A 17,973-nucleotide genomic window follows, 5' to 3' on the forward strand; every position below is an offset into this window, starting at 1 on the left:
AACCTCGGTGCGCACCCCCCAGTGCACAGACCACCCCCCCCAAAAACTGTGCACCCCAGGGTGCACCCCCGGTGCAAAGTCCACCCAAACCATGCACCTCCGGTTCCCCCTCCCGCCACAAATACCCCCCCAAACTCACGCACTCCCGTGTGCCCTCTTGGTGCAAACACTCCCCCCTGCACCCACACACCTCGGTGTGCTCCCTGGTACAAAGCCCCCCTCCCACCCCATGCACCCCAGTGCACAGCCCCCCCAAACCATACACTCCAGTGCGCCCCCCCAATGCATGTTCCCTCCCCTGCAACCCACGCACGCCGGGGTGCACCTCCGGTGCAAAGCCCCCCCAAACCACGCACCCCGGTGCACAGCCGCCATGCCCGGGGGTACACGGCCCCCCCCAAACCCACACCCTCCGTGGTGCGCCCCCGGTACCTCTTGGAGCGCTGGAGCAGAGCGCCGGCCGCACGCTGGCCCCGGTAACCGGGCGGGGCGGCTCCCCAGCAGCTCGGGTCCGACATCCCGGGAGCGCTCGGCCCCGCCGGGGCCCGGTCGCACCCACCGGGACGGCCGGGAGGAGCCGGCGGGGACGCGCGGGGCCGGGATCGGCGCCGGGGGCTGGGACCGGGGACCGGGGCCGGGCTCCCGCCGCCGCCGCCTCCCGCCGCCGCCCGCCCCTTCCCGCCCGGGTTACCATGGAGACGGGCAGCGCCCCGAAACGGGCCCGGGGTTTCCATGACAGCACCCCAAAAGGGTGGGGGGAGAATAAGGGGAGCGGGAGAGACGGGGTTGGGGTTATCGGAGAGATGGGGCTGCACCCCAAAGTTGGGGTCAGGGTTACCATAGAGATAGGGCAGCACCCCCAAAATGGAGGCTTGAGGTTACCATAGAGACAGGGCGGCACCCCAAAATGGGGTCAGGGTTACCATGGAGATGCAGCCTCTGCTGCTGATGCATTTGAGGGGCACGAATCGCCCCCTCCCCAAATCAGCGAGGGTGGCCCTACAGCCTGGGAGTCCCTTGGGAGGAGCACTCCCCCAGCAGCACCCTGGCACCCCCGGGACACCGTGCTCACAGGGCACCTCTCCGGTAGCATCCCGGTAGACACCCCGCAACCCCCCTTCCACGCCGGCTGTCACACTTAATCAGGGAGACCCAGTGACATCCATCCCCCACCACACCGGTGACAAAACGCGGCGCGGCAGCGAAGCCACCCGAGCCGCACAGCACAGCATCGCCGCACTCACCGGGCACCGCCAGCCAGTGCCACAGCCACAAGTCACCACAATGGGGGTTCAGGTGGGGGTTCAGCCTGGCGAAAGGGCAGCACCGAGAGCGGCAGCACCGAGAGCGGCAGCACCTCCTGCCCAGCACGTGGAGGCACCCATGGGTGCTGCCAGGCTGCCCGTCCTCATCCCCATCGCAAGCATCCCAAAAACGCCCTCCCCGAGGCATTAGCTGAGCAATTGTGTGGCCGCGCGTGTCTTCCCATGTGCAGGAGTCACTGTGGGCAAGGGGCAGCCAGCCAGGGCTGGCAGGGGGAGCGCAGCGGGCAGGGCCCCTGTGCAGGCAGAGTGCAGGCAGCACCCTGGCTCCTGCCTGCAACAAATGGCTCTGCCGGTTGCCGAGCAGTGGCAGAGCTCCCCACCGGGTCCCTCCCCACCCAGTGCCAGCTGGAGGATGGATGGAGGCACCCGGTGTCACCCATGGGTGCCAGGCAGGCCGTGGCTTTGCCCTGTGGGCACCTCGGGACACAGGGGTGGGGTGTGACAGCCAGGTGCCAGCACACCTGCTGCACCTTGTCCCCGGGGCAGAGCTCAGCCGGCACATGCGGCAGGGTCTGGGCACCTGCTTCTGCGATGGGAACACCCAGTGGGGCACCACAAAGTGGCATTTTGGGTGGGGAGCACCCATACCCTAGGGCAGCCCTCCCTCCCCTTCCCACATGGCAAAACAGAAAAGGCAGTGAGGGAGGATTCCTGGGTGGGATGGAGGTATCATACCCGCTCCCACCCTGCTCCCAAGTGGTCAGGCCACTTTTGGGGTGCACAGGGCTGGGGACAGACCCTGGCCACATTACCTCATGTTTTCCCCAGAAGACAGTGCTGCTTTTGGGGCCCCCCAAGGCATCCCTGGTGGGGGGGACCCACCTCTCTGCCCCCATCTCCACCTCTTCCCCTTCCCTGCGCGGTCCCTTCTGCCCCAGCGCTGGTGGCCACGGTGCCTGGGGATGGTCTGGGGGTGTCTTACCTCCAGGGGTGCAGGGTTAGTAAGGGGCTGCAGGGGCTGCAGGGGCTCAGCAGCGTCGGGCTCTGGCTGCACGGAGACAAGCTGCAAGGCAAGACGTGCCGGCATGGCGTCAGCGGTGCCGGTGGGCACCCCCGTGGCACAGCCCCCAGCCAGGCTGGGGGATCCGGAGGGGCCCAAGAGCAGAGGCAGAAAGGGCTGGAGAGGGGACAAGGGCTGAGGGGCAGGCAGGGCAGGGAGAGGGGAGCGGGGCAGAGCTGAAGGGGGAGCACAAGGGACAGCAGGGACACTGGCGGGTCTAAGGCTGCGAAGGGGAAGACAGCGGGTGGTCTGGTGCTGTCGGGGGGGCATCACTGGGGGTCTCCAGTGCTGCGGGTGCAGGAGAAAGGGTTGGGACCTGGAGCCTGGGGGTGGGAATGCGCTGGGATGGAGATGGACCAGGGTGCGGATGCGCTGGGATGGGGACGGACAGGGATGGGGACGCAGCAGGACGAGGATACCCCGGGGCCCCGCCGCCCGCCCCCAGGGGCCGGTACCGGCGCTCCCTGCCCCAGTCCTGACTCACTCCAAGGTCAGCGAGGGGATCTTCAGCCTGTCCCGCCGCGACTTCATGCCGCCGCCGCCCCGCTCCGCTCCCCGCGCCGCCGCCGCCCCGGCTGCCCCCGCGCTGGGCGGCTCCCGCGGGCGGGCGGCAGCGGCGGCCCCGCCGGGGCTCCGTGCTCGGCCCGCCGGGCCCGGGCCCGCCCCTGCGGCTCGGCAGGGCTCGGCTCGGCAGGGCTCGGCTCGGCAGGGCTCGGCTCGGCAAGGCTCGGCAGCCCCCGGAGCCCCGACCTGGTCCAGCGGCAGCCCTGATCCCGATCGGCCCCGGGATGTGCCGGTGCTGAGACACCACAGCTCCACCAACACAGCTCCAGTACAGCCCCAGTACGGCTCCAGTGCACCCCAACATAGCCCCAGTATGGCACCAACATCCCTCTGGTGCTTTCGCAGAACAGCCCAGTGACCAACCCAGCGCTGAGAGCCCCCTGTGTTACCTCCACAACACCCCAAAACACCCTGGAACTGCCCCAGTACAGCCCCCCACGCAAATTGAGTAACAGCCCCAGTACAGCCCAATACAAAACCTCAGCACAGCTTCACAACAGCCTCCTACCACACCCCAGTACACCCCAGTACTGCTTAGAACATCCCAGAACACCCTGATACATGTGCAGCGGATCACAGCACAGCCCAGGACACCCCAGTACCACTTAGAACACCCCAGTACAGCCCAACACACCCCAATACACCTGCAGCAGAGCGCAGCACACCCCAGTACGTCCCAGTACACCCCAGCACATGCACAATCAGGTCCCTCCACTATCAGAAAATATGGCGATGCCACCCTGGATTTGGGCACCACAAGCCCCAGTGCCATCCAATACCCGTTCCCTCTGTGCCCTGCGGTGCCAGTGCCACATCCCGGGTGTGTCCCTCCCAGTGACACCCCGGCCCACACCCCGAGTGGCCCAGCTTGGGGACTTACGCTCTTCCGCGGCGTGGCAGGCTCAGCTCCTTCTGCAAGGAGAAAAGCGAGAAGCAGAGTCAGAGCGTGGCCACAGGTGTCGGGGGGTGTCCCCATGTGGGAACCCCACTTCCCACCAGTGCCTGGCAGCACCCCCGCTGCCATTGGCACCCGGGTGTCACTGCAGCATCGCTCCCCCCTCACTGTGCCCAGGGTGCCCCAGCTCTGCTGTGCTGGATGGGGGTGACAAATCACCCACCCATGCTCAGCGCAAGGGGACACCTCCTTCCAAAGTTCCAAGGCTGGTGGCCCCAGGCCTGAGGGCTCGTGGGTGGTGGAGCAGGAGCAGCACCGAGCTGCAGGGCTGGAGCGTAGCCCTGGGGTGGTGGCTGTGCCCTGTCCCCCACACTGTCCCCGGCTGTGGGGAGCAGCCGACAGCCCCCGCGCTGTTTATTTTTCCAGCCGCTGGGAATATTTCTTGCCAGAGCTGTTTGCTCGCAGGTGCTGCAATGGGACAAAGGGCGGTTGTGTGGGCAGGAGCCCTGGCCCACGCCATCCTCCCACTGTGGTGGGCAGCAGCTGGTTCTGCCACAGCCCCCGTGCCCACCCGTGTGCCACCGGGCATGTCACAGGGCATGGCACCGATCCCACGGGCACGCTGCGAGGGGCACAGTGTGAAGGGACCAGTGTGAGCCCTGGCACTCCATGGGGTGGTGGCACATGCGGCGGGTGCTAATGCCCCATCATCGCTCTGACCCTGCGCCCACCAGTCCCATACCCCAAAACAGCTTAACCGCACTCCTGACACGGGCAGGGAGCTCCCCGTGGGCCAGGCTGCTGCCACCCACCAGGGGACACATGGCAGCACCCACGTACCCCACACCCCTCGGGGTACCCCCGCCCCATCCCACAGCCCACGCTGCACAGCCCCTGCGGAAATCCCGGGGTTGGGACACGCTGCAACGCAGTGATGCAGCAGCATCGCCATGGCAACGGGTGACATCACGCCTGGGCGCACAGGGACTCGAGTGTGTATTTGCCCCCGGGGGTGGTGCGGGTGCATGGAGTGGGTGCCTGGGGTGAATGTGGGTGTCCAAGCACCACCCAGCATCACTGGGTGACCTGAGCCTTGTCCCACATACTCATTCCTGTCCCACAGCACAGGCTCCCCACCCACCTGTGGGTGCAATGAGGGTGCAGAGTGGCCCTGTGGCACCCAACACCCATCATTGCTGAGGGCTCCCTGGCCACGTTGCATCCCAGGGAACAACCAGAGTGTCCCCTGAGAGCCCTGGGGACCTGTGTGTGGCAGTGCCATAGGGCCAGCACACACAGGGTGCCCAATACACCCATCCAGCACAGCGCATCTCCCACCATCCGGGATTAACCATCAGCTGATCCCTGCGGTGACAACATCAGGGATGCCATCAGGGACAGTATCAGCCCAGCATTTCGGGATTATCATCCCCTTCCCACCCCTCCCACCACAGGGCTGCCAGCACGCAGCCACGGCCCCAAGGCTCTCCTGTCCCCAGGGAGTGACACCCAGGGCCAAGAGCCCTGAACTCCATGGCTGTGGCTGCGAGCGGCTGCGTTGGTGGGGAGGCAGCTCCAGCGAGAGCTCTTTCCCGCGGGGGAGCGTGCAGTGGAGCGCAGCCGCCCCGCGGAGCTGCCAGCTCGGATGAAGGCAGCGCCGTGCCATCCTCCAACCGCCCCGACAGCTCGGGCTGGGCCCCCCCGGTTACTGCAGCCCCGCTCTGCAGATGCAGACGGAGGTGGGAGGTCACCTGGAAAATCAGGCTGAGCGCTCAGCCCTGCGAACTGGGGTCTGTGGTTGTCACCCCTCTGAGCATGGCAGCGGGTGCTGGGGAGCAGGAGCGGGATTGGTGCCCCTTGGACTGCCAGGAGCAGGAGCACAGGGTGATGGAGGGGGCGGCTGCTCGGAGGAGTAAACCGGCGCTGGCACAGCGGTTTGGCACACAGGTGGGCAGGAGGGACCACAATGCTCTCAAGGAGCCCTCAGCACCCGCACGGGCAGGTGTCCCCCCCCCAGCACCTCCACCTCTTGCATGCAGCACCCAGAGACCCCAACTCCCACCTCTCACTCACAGCACCCACTTCTTGCCCACGCACACACAGAGCACCTAACTCCTACACGCAGCACCCACTTCTTGCACGCACAGCACCCACCTCCCGCACCCACCCCTTGCACACCCGCACCCAGAGCACCCCCCTCCCCGCAGCCTCACGGGCGCTGCGCTCCCCCCGCTTCCCTCCCGCCCCCGCCGGGCCCCGCTGCCCCGTTCCCGGTGCTCACCTGGAGGCCCCGCCGCCGCAGGATGCTGGACTCGTCCATCCCGCCGCCGCCTCCCGCTGCTCCCGCTCCGCCCGGTCCGCCCCTCCCGGTCCGCCCGGTGCGCCCGGGGCGCCGCCCAGCGGCACCGCCGCGTCACCGGACGCGCATCAGCATCGAGCCCGGGGCTGGCACGGTACGGGGCTGGCACCGCATGGCACGGGGCTGGCACATTATGCCCGGTTTTGAGCAGCCCAGAGTGACAGAGTCTGGCACGGCACTGGCACAGTGCGCCTGGCACGGCACAGCCTGGCTGTACAACCTGGCTACAGCCCCCCCAGCTTGTTGTGGTCCAGCCAAGATGTGTCCTGCAGCCAGCACAGCCCAGCATGGCACAGCCTGATGTGGTACAGCACAGCACAGCCTGGCCTGGTTTAGCCTGGCACAGCACAGCTGTGTACAGCATGGTCCTGCTGTATGTTTTGGCACGGTAAAGCACAGTGTGGCCCAGTTTGGCCCAGTATGGTGTGTACCCTAAGCTGGGAGGGGACACAGAGTGAGGCAGGAGGTGCCAGGGGACCCTCTGTGGCCGCACCTTGGCAATGGCCGTGGCAATGGGACAGAGGGGTCCCGGCAGCGCTGCCCCGGCACAGGGACATTCCCACCACCATCCGGCCCGAGCAAAAGCCTCACAAGGGGACACTTTCTGCGGGAACAAGGAGACTCTGTGCACGGCCCTCAGTGCCACCCGGCTCCGCTGTCCCGAGGTCACCCACCCCATCATGTGGCTGCCGCTGTCCCGGTGACACCGCGCTCTCACGCCTCACTGGGGCTTTGTTTGCGGCTGCAGGGGACAAGTTGTGCCGGGGATGGGCACAAGTAGCCCAGTTTTGGGAACAACCACACGCACACGCCGCCAAAAGGCTGAACAACCCCCTCAACCTTGGAGCAGCCACTCAAGATCCACCCTGTTAAGGGCAGGGGATTGAAAACACGCTGGTGAAGTTCGCATTAAAAAAAGTAGAAAGCCCAAAACCCTCAAAACCCCAAGCCGCCTCTTTTGCTTACCTTGCGCTTCTCGCCGGGCCGGGGCGCGCGGCGTGGCCGGGGCACGCGGTGCAACCAGGGCAGGGTTTGGCCAGGTCCCGGCAGGCGTGCTTGCAGAAAAAAAGGGGAATATTTTGGTTGCTTTCTCTTTTGCTTTTGGTAAAAGCGAGGCATGCAATCGCGCCCCGCGCTCTGCCCTGCATGGGAACGGCCGCCTTTGGGCCAGTTTTTAGCAGAAGAGGAAACGCCGGGTGCGGGGAGCTGTGCCGAGCGCCGAGCCGGGGAGAGGCACCCACTGGGTGCCGGGGGATCAGGCAGGCGGGGAGGGCTCCGGAGCCCTGGATGCAGTGGGGGACACCCCGAGCGCCCAATGCTGGGGTGGCTGCTGGCGGCGCTGGCAGCGCTGGCGCGGGGCGGTAAGTGCTGCTGCGGCGCCGGGAGATGAGAGATAACTTCAGAGAACTTTCAATGAATGATTCTGGGGGTGATAAGGCTCGGGGAGCTGGCGCTGACATGGAGACGCTCGCCTAGAACCACGGGGACACAGTAAAACCGGGTGAATCCCTGTCGGTGGCAGGGTGAGGGGCACCAGCCAGATCCGCATCCATGGGGAGGGGGGAAATAGTGTTTTTTGGGTGGGAATCACCCCCATGGCTGCTCCGGTCCCCTGGCGAGTAATACAGTGATGGTTACGCTGATGCTCCATCCCAGCCTTGCCCAGTCTGATGGGTTTTGGGGTGCAGGACCCCCGCAGCCACCACCCTCTCCCACAGGCAGTGCCACGGCCCCCGGCTTCTCCTGCTGGAAGCAATGCAGCCCCCTTGGGTTCCGCTGCTCCTGGCCGCCCCACGGCCCCCCCGGCAACACCTCCTACCTCCTGACACTCTGGTGAGTCGGGCACTGTGTCCCGGGGAGCCTGTGGGATGTGTCCTGACACGCGGGGACACGTGGGGACACATGGGGACACGCGCCCTCTGCCTCCCAAGCCCCATCCAGTTCTGAACTTGAACCTGCCCCCCGCAGCTACACGTCGCCCAGGTTGTGCCAGGAGTTCGAGGCGGGGGCGAGGACAATGTACCCCCTGAATCATCGGCGCATTTACGTCCTCACCAATGTCACAGCCTGGGTGGAGGCACGCTGGGGGGGCCACGTCCACCGGACCCCCAACATCACCCTGTACCTCGACAAGGCCTGTAAGTGCCCGCGGGCTGGGCTGCGTGCCAGCACCGGCACCGATAACCACGAGACATTCTCATCCTTACAGTGAAACCAAACCCACCGCCCGCCGCGGTGCCCTTCACCAGGAGCGGCGGGCGGCTACGGCTGCAGGTGCCACGGCCACCGTGCCACCCCAGGGCACAGCCACTCCAGCGGGAGGCTCGATTCCGGAGGACAGGCGACCATGGCTGGACACAGGTGAAAAACACCGTTTGCCAGAGCTGGTGGTGACCAGCGGGATGCTCAGTAGCATCATGGCATCCCAGGGATGCGGTGACGCCACTGTCCCCCCCAAACCTATGCATGTCCCATCTGTTTTGTGGTGTTATCAGCTCTGCCCCATCCTCCCGGCCACGGGATCCCGCTGCTGCCCGTAACGGGATCAGTTCATGGGGATTACACAGGCAAAACCCTGGATTAGACTAATGACGACAGCGGATGCAATCTGGCCGCTTCTCTCCACTGATAGCCCCCCAAGCTGGGGGCCCCCCACCCCTGTCCAGTGCCACCAGGAGGGTCTCAAGGCCAAAGGGACCCTCCTGGCTACTGTGTCCCCCGCATCCAGTTTAGCTCTCCCACCCCCAGGGGTGCCCAGGAGACACAGGGCAGCATCTGCTTTTCTGTCCCAGTAACATACTGGTTTTACTGGGCCTCTGTCCCTGCTTCTCTTCACAGGTGACATGCGAGGCAGTGACGGATGAGGATGACACAGGTCAGTTTAGTCCATAGGGATGAGCATCTCCTGGGGGTGGTCCCAGGTCCTGATGGGGGGCTCTGCCCTGTGCCCCCCAACACCCCTCAGCATCCTGCAATGGCCAAAAGCTGGGGAAAAGGTGGTGTCCCCCCTGATCTGACCCTGTCACCCCTCTGCAGTGACCTGTGCCCTGGGGGGGGACGGTGCCTTCGAGGTCCAGCTCCGGCACAAGCCCCCCCACTGGAGCAGCTACTGGAGTGACTGGAGTGGCTCCATCTTCGTCCCCAAGGGTGAGGAAGAGGAGGGGGAGTGGGTGGGGTCCCAGCAGATCCCAAAACACCATGAGTCCAGCCCGGGCTCCTTCCTCTTGCAGAAATCCTGGAGAGCCCGGCACTGAGCTACCAACTGGGAGAACTGGGGCCCGCTGGGCAGCGGGTGCTGCAGCTGGGCTGGCAGGTACTGTCACAACCCCAGGGACCCTCCTGGGTGTCCACTCACGAATTTCACCCACCAAACTGCCCCTTACCCACCCCGCAGCGAGCCCCCGAGGAGCAGGGGAACGTCACCTACACGCTGCGCTCCCACATGCCAGCGTGCAGCTGCACCAAGGAGGACACAGTGGAGCTGGGGACAGAGGTGACAGCCCACAACCTCACCCTCTCCGGCGCTGAGTACCAAATCCTGCTGACAGCGGCCAACGCTGCAGGGACAGGGCCACCGCGGCAGCTCCTTGTACCGGCAGCGCGGCGCTCAGGTACCTGCCCTGCAGCCTGGGGGGTTATTTTCCACCCAGCGGGATGCCAGCCAGCCCTTGTACCCCTCATTTCATCCAGATCTTGGCTTCAAGAACGTCAGCGTGGTCGGCAGCGCCGTGATGGTGCAGTGGGAAGCGCCCAGCGCCGGTTTGGCGTCCTGCTTCGAGCAGCAACTGCTGCAGGGAGCCGCTAAACGGGGCGTTTGCACCCAACGGGGGTTCCCTGCCAAGAGCATCCACGTGGAGAGAGGTAAAGGAGCACCCACCTGTCCCAGGGATGGGTCCTGGTGAGGGTTTAACCGGTGTCACCGGTTCCTGCCGCAGGAGCACTGGACACACCAGCGTGTCACCGCCTGGCCGTGCACGGCTGGTCCCCGGCGCGGGGCTGGGCCACCTTCGCCCTGCACCATCATTACGCCGGCAATGGTACGTAAAGACGGAGCAACCCCGCGCCCGGATTACTGCAAAACAGGGTTCCTAAAACACCCCTCCTTTGTCACCCCCTCCCGTCACCACGTGCAGCGTCACCCGCTGTGCCCATCCGCATCAACACCAGCACCAGCGATGCCACCGTTGTTCTCCAGTGGAGTCCGTCCCCTCGTGCCACCTGTCCCGGCGTGCTGGCCAAGTACCTCATCTGCCACGTGGCTGAGGGGGACAATGTGACGTGTGAGTGGGACCCACTGTCCCCATGGGGCAGGAGGAGGGGGGGATACCACCGGGCTACCGCCTGCTCGTTATCGTTTCCCCAGATGCCGAAGCAGATGCCGCAGCGTCACACTTCACCCTCCAAAACCTCCTGCCCGGCACGGTGCACAGGGTGAGCGTTCAGGAGGTGACAGCAGAGAGCAAAGGGACCTGTGGGACTTGGTGGCACTTCCAGACCAAGGCGCTGGGTAATGGTTGGAGACCCCATCCCCTCCCCAGTCCTCACGGGGTGCTCACCCTTGCTCCAAAACAGCTCCCAGGGGATCTGAGGGATGCTGGGGACTAACTCCACCACCCAGCCGTGCCTGTCCCCAGGTCCCCAGGGAGCAGCGTGGAAATCCAACCTGAAGTACCTGGGCATCCTGCTCTGTGTCCCCACCGTGGCTGCCATCTACCAGCTGAGCAAAAAGAGGTGACAGCAGCACCCTCACCCCCCTGTTCCCCCAGTTCCCCCCCTCACCAGCACCCCCTCCCCAGGGCTCGCCGCCTCCTCTTCCCCCCACTGCCCGAGCCGGTGGGCAGCAAAGCCATTGAGTTCACCATCAGTGAAACTGCGAGCCAGGTGAGATGTGGGAGGGACGGATCCTGCGCCCTGTGCGTGGTGCTGGCAGGGGACGCCCCACTCCACACACATCTGTCCCTTAGTGCCACCCCCGTCCCGGTTTCGTGGAGCCATCGGAGAAGTTCAGCCTGGCCGAGCTGCTGCTGACAGAGCCGAATCCCGGCCAGGAGGTGAACGATGCCGGCACGCGGTCCGGCACGCCGCAACCCAGCCCCACCGCGGCACAAGAACCGGTGACGGTGTCTCCGCCGGAGCTGCCGTTCACCTACCGCAGGCAGGACACGCTGAGCCCGCCTGGATTTGAACCTCATGACAGCGCTGAGGAAGAGGAGGAGGAGGAAGAGGGAAGGCAAGTGGTGCGGCAGCCGCTGGTCCCCATCGCCCTGCTCATCTCCGACAAACCCGTCATCATCCGGGACCAGGCAGGATGGGACCCCGCACCGGAGGAGCTGGTGCTGTAGCCAGCGCCGGGATGGACAGCAAGAGGGGGTCCCGCGGATGCCAAACACCACAGGGGACGTGGAGCACCCACCCCACATGTTCACGGTCACACCAGCACTTTCCGGGGGTTTCCTGGTTCCCAGGACGTGAAGGCGATGCGTTCAGCCTCGGCATTGCACAGGAGCTGCATCTGGCCCCGCACTTCCCAGCCTCAGAGTTTTATCTGTGATAAATAACGCGGGAAGGTGGTTGTGGGGTCCGGCTGAACGGGGAGGAGAAGGAGGAATTGTCCCCAGCCTCCTGCCACAGCCAGGGCCGGCATCGCCATCGCCCCCGCCCCGCCGAGGTGGGGCACAAACAGCCCAGACGCGGGCTCGCCGAAAGATTTAGAATGTGCAAAAAATAATAATATGTGCAAAAAATAACTTGTTAAAATATGCAAAAAATAAAGATAAATGCAAAAATAAAAAGACAAATGCAAAAATTCAATAATAAGCAAAATTAAAAACAAACGCAACAATCCCAGAAGTGAAATGCACGCGGCAGCGGGGCAGAGGTGGCTCCCTGCTCTGATCTGCAGCCCATGGGACTGGGGATGACCCGGGTGGCAGGGCCCCCCCTGCACCCCCCTATGGGGCCGCCCCGGCACCTCTGACCTTATCTGAGGCAGAGCTGGAGACGCTGCTGGAGACGCAGGGCGGTTTGCGGTCTGGGTGCCTGCGCAGGGCCCGGCGGCGGCAGCGCTCACTGCTGAGACTGCAAAAAACTTAAAAAGGGGAAAAAAAAAGAGCGAAATGAGGTTAGCAGCGCGGGGAAGTCCCGGCAAAGGCAGCACCGGCGCAGCCCCCGGCGCGGCCTCCCCGCTGCCGCTTTTAGCCCCGGTTTGTGTTTTGCGAGTATTCGACCAAAACGACGCTCGCAGCGCCGGCGTGCGCAGCGGAGACCGCGTGGATGCGACCGGAGATAAAGCACCGGAGTCCGTTTTGACCCCCATGTCCCCCCCCGACTGTGGCTGGGTTGGGATTCATGGCTCCTCCCAGTGATCAGGAACGGCTGCGATGGCGCCGTTCCCGTGGCGGGGGGTCCCTGATGGCGGCGACCCCATCGCCATCGCGCCACCGGTGTCCGGCACCGCGCGCCCGGGGTGTCCCGGTTGCTGGTGGAGCCACGAGGTGGCACCAACCCCGCGTCCCCACGGCGTTGTCCCCACCTCCCGCCACAGCAAACCCGTCGCTCCCTCCCCACAGACCCCCCCACGCCGCCGGCAGCGTCTCGACCATGAATCAACGGGTTTATACGGCAGCGTTGTGATCAAAGCCCCAGCCCTAAACCCCCTGCATCGCCGCAGCTCCATCCCCGCTCCCCAGATCCCCGGGGGTCTGCTGGAGGTCGGGGATCCCACATCCTCCTGGCGCCAGAATCCCAGCTGGAGGGATTGTATTGAGGGGTTTTGCTGGGATTTGGGTGATTCCGGGCTCACCAGGCCGGTCACGTGCGGAGGAAATATTCGGTTACCGGCGCGAGCGTGCACTCAGGTTTCAGCACCGGCTCCTGTTTACAGCCCATTTTGGGGGTGAATTCGTTTGGCAAATGAAGCGGCACCGGGTTCACCGCTCGGCGCGGGCTGTGGTAAACACATTGTCCGGCCCGGGGCCAGCGCCGGCGGGGTGAATCACCCCCGCGCACGGAACGGGGTCAAACCGGGACAGCCCGTCCCGAAAAACACCCCAGGGGGACGGGGGATGGGAGAACCGTCACCCTCCAGGGATCCGTTCCACTCGTGGTGCTGCTCGTGTCCCCCCAGCTGCCTCCAGGGACGCCCCTGTCCCCAGTGACAGCCCCATCCCCACGCGTGTCCCGAGTTGCTCGGTGCTCTGCTGGGAACGCTGCAGAGCCCACGGGCAACGCGCTGGGGAAAACTAATCAAGTTTGCCTTGCCAATTAGTATGAGCGAGCAGCTTAGGACTTGCTAATTAGTTTAAATTTTACAGGACTGTTTTCCAAATGAGTCTGCGGGAGCCGCGCTCAGCCCAGTGACCCGAGCTGGGTGACATTCACAGCCAGGACGTGACCGTCCCCGCTGCTCCGGCGGACCCAGACGCGTCGCATCGGTGACACCATCGCTGAGAACGGGCAACTCCTCACACCCATCGGGGGACCCTTCGTGGGACAGCTCGGGGTAAGGAGCAAAAATCACAATGGGGGAAAAACCCGTCCCAGCACAGGGGGACAACAGGATCTCCGAGACACCCCAAGCCGTGGGGTCCCCCCAACTTTGGGGTCCCCCCAGGCCAGCAGAGCAGCCGCCCGCACGCATACCCCGACACCTTCCCGAGCAGCTAATTTAAGACCCCACTGCCTCTTATTTTTAGCAGAGGACATCTCATTTTGTCCTGCAATGGTTTTTTTGTATTGCCTGATACGCCAACTATTTCCAGCCGGCTGTTTACACCCACCGGTGCCAGCGCTGCCCGAATGCCAGGGGTGGAGGTGCCGGGGGCTGCGGGGGGTGCTGAGCACCCCTGCTCCAAAGGGAGAAACCTCCCCCTATTCCCTCCCTATTTATTCCCACGGGGTCTTGGTGCCGTGTCCCCAAAATCAAAGAGCCCCAGGGACTCGCAGGGGTGGATTTATCCCCCACTACTGGAAACTCAGCGCCACATCCCGATAAAACAAGTAGTGCAGCGGAAGGATGCTCAGAGCTTGGGCTTTGGCCTCCTGGATTTCGGGGGATATGAGCTCAGGCACCAGAGGAAAACCATAAAGCAGCCAGAGGGGTTTGCTACGGCCCCATAACCATCAGCTGCTGGGAGGGCTGAGCTGAGGTCCTGCCCTGTGGGTCTGGGTTGGGGTTTTGCTCCTAAATTAAGGAGTTTAACCTGTTTTTCAGCCCCGGGGAAGCACAGACCTGCCGAGTGAGAGCCTGGGTTTGGCACGGGCAGCGGAGAAGGCGCAACGCTGCGATCGCTTCCCTCGTCTGTCTGTCCCTCTCCCAACCCCTTCCCTTGCCTGTCTGTCCCTTTGCAGCCCCCTTTCTCCCGCCCCAAACCCCAGCCTAGAGCACAGCCTATGCCAGGCAGAGGTTTAAGCTCAGCCCAAACACAAAGGAGGAAGATTATTTGCTGGGCAAAAAGCCGCTGCTGCCGCCTCCCACCCAGTGCCAGCAGCTCCTGGGGAGCTTAGGCGACCATTCAGGAGCTGCTTTCGCTTAATCTCTAAGCAAACTGAGCCAATCGGCAGGATTTCATTATTATTATTTAAGCAGAATTTAAAAGCTACATCTCACCCAATGCAGGAGGTGCATCCCCCCCCGCATTCCAAACCCCCCTGGCCAGGGTGCCCGGCAGGGCCTCAGGGTGGAAAAATCTCAGAGAAGTTTTCATTTTCCTCGCTAAAAAGAGGTTTTGGGGCTCTTCCCCCCAAAATCCCTGACACGGGCATCAAAGTGGGGAAGGGGCTGCAAGTGCCACAGCTGGATAGACCCCCCCAGCTGGACAGACGGACCCCCCCAGCTGGCTGCAGCTGGGCTCGCTTGTTTTCCAGAGTCACGGGGGTTTCAGCACCGACATTTCGCAACCGTGGGGTGTCCCAACAACCACAACAACAGCCCGGCTCCGCAAGCGGGGCCGCGGCCGCCCCGCGCTCCAGCTCCTTCCTGCTGGCGCCAGGCGGAGCGCCCTGCGGCAGCCTCACCCGGGCCAGCGTCTCTTCCACAGCCCAGGATGGAAAATGCCTCAAAGCAGCAAAAAAAAAAGGAATATTTCATTGTATTACTTTTCCCCTCCCTGCAGAAAGCCACCGGGATGCTGTGTTAGAAACCTCTTCTCCCTCCGCCCTGCACGGAACACCCAGGAAACGTTTTCTTTGTGCGGTGTTAATGTTGGGACGCTGCGCTCAAGGCCGACCGCCCCGGGGCGGCTCAGCCGCTGGCACGGCCAAGGCTTTCCAGGCTTTGGCAGCAGCAAAGCCGCAGCTGCTGGTGGGTTTTGTTGTTTTCCAACCAAAACCTTGTAATGATAATAAAAGAAATCATAAAGCGAGGGCGTTGGGAAGGGGCGGCCGCCCCCCCCGGCTATCGGGTGATGTGGAAGGACGGACGCGGCTCCTTATCAGCGCGCTTGGCAGCGGAGCGGCCAGAGCTTTGCGGTGTAAACATATTTTGCTGGTGTGGGCGGCCAGGGTTGAGCTGAGGACAACTGGCTCAGCGGCAACCAGAAACACCCCTCATATCCCCAAAAAAACCTGACTTCTTGCAGCAAACCCCCACCTGTGCACACCAATCCTGGAGCAAACAACCAGCCCAGCTCTGCAGCAATAAATACGGGAGCAACAGCAAACCCCCCCCACCCAGCCCCGCTCCCCCGGTGTTCACCGGCTCTTTGCAAACACATTGACTCTCCCTCATTTTCTCACACACAAACCTGCCAGTGAGGCAGAGCAAACCAGCTCAGGGTCCCCAGCTGTGACCGTTGTCCCCACCGCAGCCACCTCCAACCAGCTGGAACCCCCCGGCTATCGCTGCCTCCATCGCCGTGCAGGGATGTGCTGGCATTTACACAGCTGCTCGGCAGGAAAAGCCTTCTCCCTGCCCCACACAAACCCTTGCATTTAAAAGTACTTGGGTGCAGGTTTGCTAACGAGGTTGGCAGTGGGAGGGGGTTAATTGAGAACTCCTGGGGATACTTTGAGATTGAGGAGCAGATGGGGGAGCGGAGCTGCAGGGTTGACCCAGTGCAGGAGCTGCCCTGGGGTGTCGGAGGACGGGGAGCAGTGACAGCCCAGCTGTGTCCCCACTGTCACCTGGGCAGCCACTGCTGAGGGTGGGGGTGCTGCTCGTCCCCTCCCCGGTGCCGAGGTTTGAGGTGCGGTGACAGCGTGCGCGATGCCACCGTGTGTGTCCCCCAACGCTGGCGTGCGGGCAGCAAACACAGCCGGGGTGGGGAGCGGCACTGGGGACAAAGTCCCATCGCACCGTGCTCCTTTGCACACCCATGTCACCCACAGGTCCCAGCCCGTCCCCGGGTGCCATCGCGGGAGCCGTGCCGTGTCCCCAGCACTGTCCCCACGCACCCTGTTTGTGCAGCAGAGCATCACGTGCTGCCGCCGGCTGACCTGGGAGGGGGGATTGTTTTGAAAGTGGTGTTGTTTTTCTCAACAAAGCCAAAATATTTGTGTCCCCGGGGTGACGGCTGCGGGCTGCCAAGCCTCGTGGCACCGGGGTCCCAGCGGGTGCGGGGACACCCGGCTCGGTGGGGACGGGCCCTGCTGGCACCCGGTGCCGGCAGCTCCGGCCCCCTGCGCCGGCTCCACTGTTTATCCATAGACATGTTTGTGCGCGGCGCCCGGCCCCTTCCCGCTGCCAAACAACCAGAGAAAAGGCAAAAAGTCATAAAAACTTTCCATTGCCCGAGGGAGGGAGCGGTGACCGCGCAGCCCCACAGCCACCGACCCAGATGGGGGGGTCAGCCTCGGGGAATAAACAAGGGGTTGGGTTTGATATAGTGAATAAAGGTCCCATGGCAAAGCCGGCACCGGCAGCACCACGCCCGTTGGGGCTCATGGGGTGTCCCGGTGAGCACCGCGATGCCCGTTTGCGCTGGCGTGATGCTCGCAGGGGGCACGACACATGGCACATCCAACACACCCAGCCGCCAGCTCCAGACCCCGTTGTGCAGTGTAAACCGACCCCGGTTTCACCAGTGTCCCCCACAACCGGAGGGGCTCACCGCCCACACCGGCTTGGCCACGGCTCCGGGAAAAGCTGCGATTCCTGTTGTGCCGTCGGGGAAAGCCCCGGCACAGGGATGTGGGGACTTTGCCTGTGGTTTCCGTGGGCGGCAGCGGCTCCGGCAAACGGTGGCTGAGTCAGCGGGCGGAGGACGGGCCGCGGTGCCGCCCGGGCATGCCGGGGTGTGCGGCTCATTCCCGGTACCCTGGTACAGCTCCGTGGAGGGGGACCCCTGGGATGCTGCAGGGACCAAAGCAAGGCCTCGTGCTCTGGGGACAGCACGTGTGTCCCCGGCGTGCACAGGGACCCGTAGCTGGTGCTCCCCAGCACCCATCAGAGCCAACTCATTGCTCCCCAGCTTCAGACCCGCTGCGAAGATGCCGAATTTGGGGAGCGGACCGACCCCGTCGACAGAGCAGGGCATCCTTATTTGTGCAAAAAATTCAGGTTTATCATTACCGAGCACCCCCGCCTGCAAACAGAGCAGCCCTGGGTGCCCCTGCCGTGGGTTTTGGGGTGAGCTGCACCCCATGGGGCTCAGCCCAGCTGGGCTGGGGGGCGGCAGCGCTTGTTTTGGGAGCTGGATGGGTGCCCGGCTGGGTGGCAGCAGCTGATCCTCGGCCATCGCGGGGCTGCACCGGCACCGGCACATTCTGTCCCCGCCAGCGCCGGGACGGCGCGAGTTTCGTGTGTCACCCCTCCCACCGTGCTGGCCCCCCGTCAGTGACCCCCGCCGGGGGTAACACAGCCACTGTGCCAGGACCCAGCATCCGATGGGGA

General features: G+C 64.3%; 2 protein-coding genes across 7 annotated transcripts in view; one reads left to right on the top strand and one right to left on the bottom strand.

The window, feature by feature from the left end:
- Window positions 1-7,277, bottom strand: part of MAST3 (microtubule associated serine/threonine kinase 3) — a 24,567-nt gene extending 17,290 nt beyond the window's left edge. The window contains exons 1-3 of one of the 6 annotated variants that reach the window (XM_071799622.1): window positions 6,066-6,140; window positions 3,770-3,801; window positions 2,248-2,328 (exon numbers count right to left, since the gene is read on the bottom strand). In XM_071799622.1, coding sequence (XP_071655723.1) covers window positions 2,248-2,328; window positions 3,770-3,801; window positions 6,066-6,104 — 152 coding nt within the window. In that variant the 5' untranslated portion in view covers window positions 6,105-6,140. Of the gene's footprint in view, window positions 1-432; window positions 620-2,247; window positions 2,329-2,809; window positions 2,902-3,769; window positions 3,802-6,065; window positions 6,141-7,109 lie in introns of those variants that run through there. The other 5 variants (XM_071799623.1, XM_071799621.1, XM_065858551.2 and 2 more) reach the window with 5 other exon arrangements.
- IL12RB1 (interleukin 12 receptor subunit beta 1) lies at window positions 7,261-11,900 on the top strand. Its single transcript, XM_071799626.1, is given in 15 exon segments — window positions 7,261-7,504; window positions 7,862-7,976; window positions 8,112-8,281; window positions 8,353-8,504; window positions 8,982-9,018; window positions 9,180-9,290; window positions 9,374-9,456; window positions 9,538-9,774; window positions 9,776-10,004; window positions 10,079-10,180; window positions 10,277-10,423; window positions 10,507-10,650; window positions 10,778-10,874; window positions 10,940-11,024; window positions 11,108-11,900. Coding segments are annotated over 15 exon segments (2,331 nt in total). The 3' UTR covers window positions 11,486-11,900.
- Window positions 11,901-17,973: the final 6,073 nt, after the last annotated feature.

The sequence above is a fragment of the Patagioenas fasciata genome, chromosome 27 (assembly GCF_037038585.1).
Source record: "Patagioenas fasciata isolate bPatFas1 chromosome 27, bPatFas1.hap1, whole genome shotgun sequence".
Taxonomy (NCBI): domain Eukaryota; kingdom Metazoa; phylum Chordata; class Aves; order Columbiformes; family Columbidae; genus Patagioenas; species Patagioenas fasciata.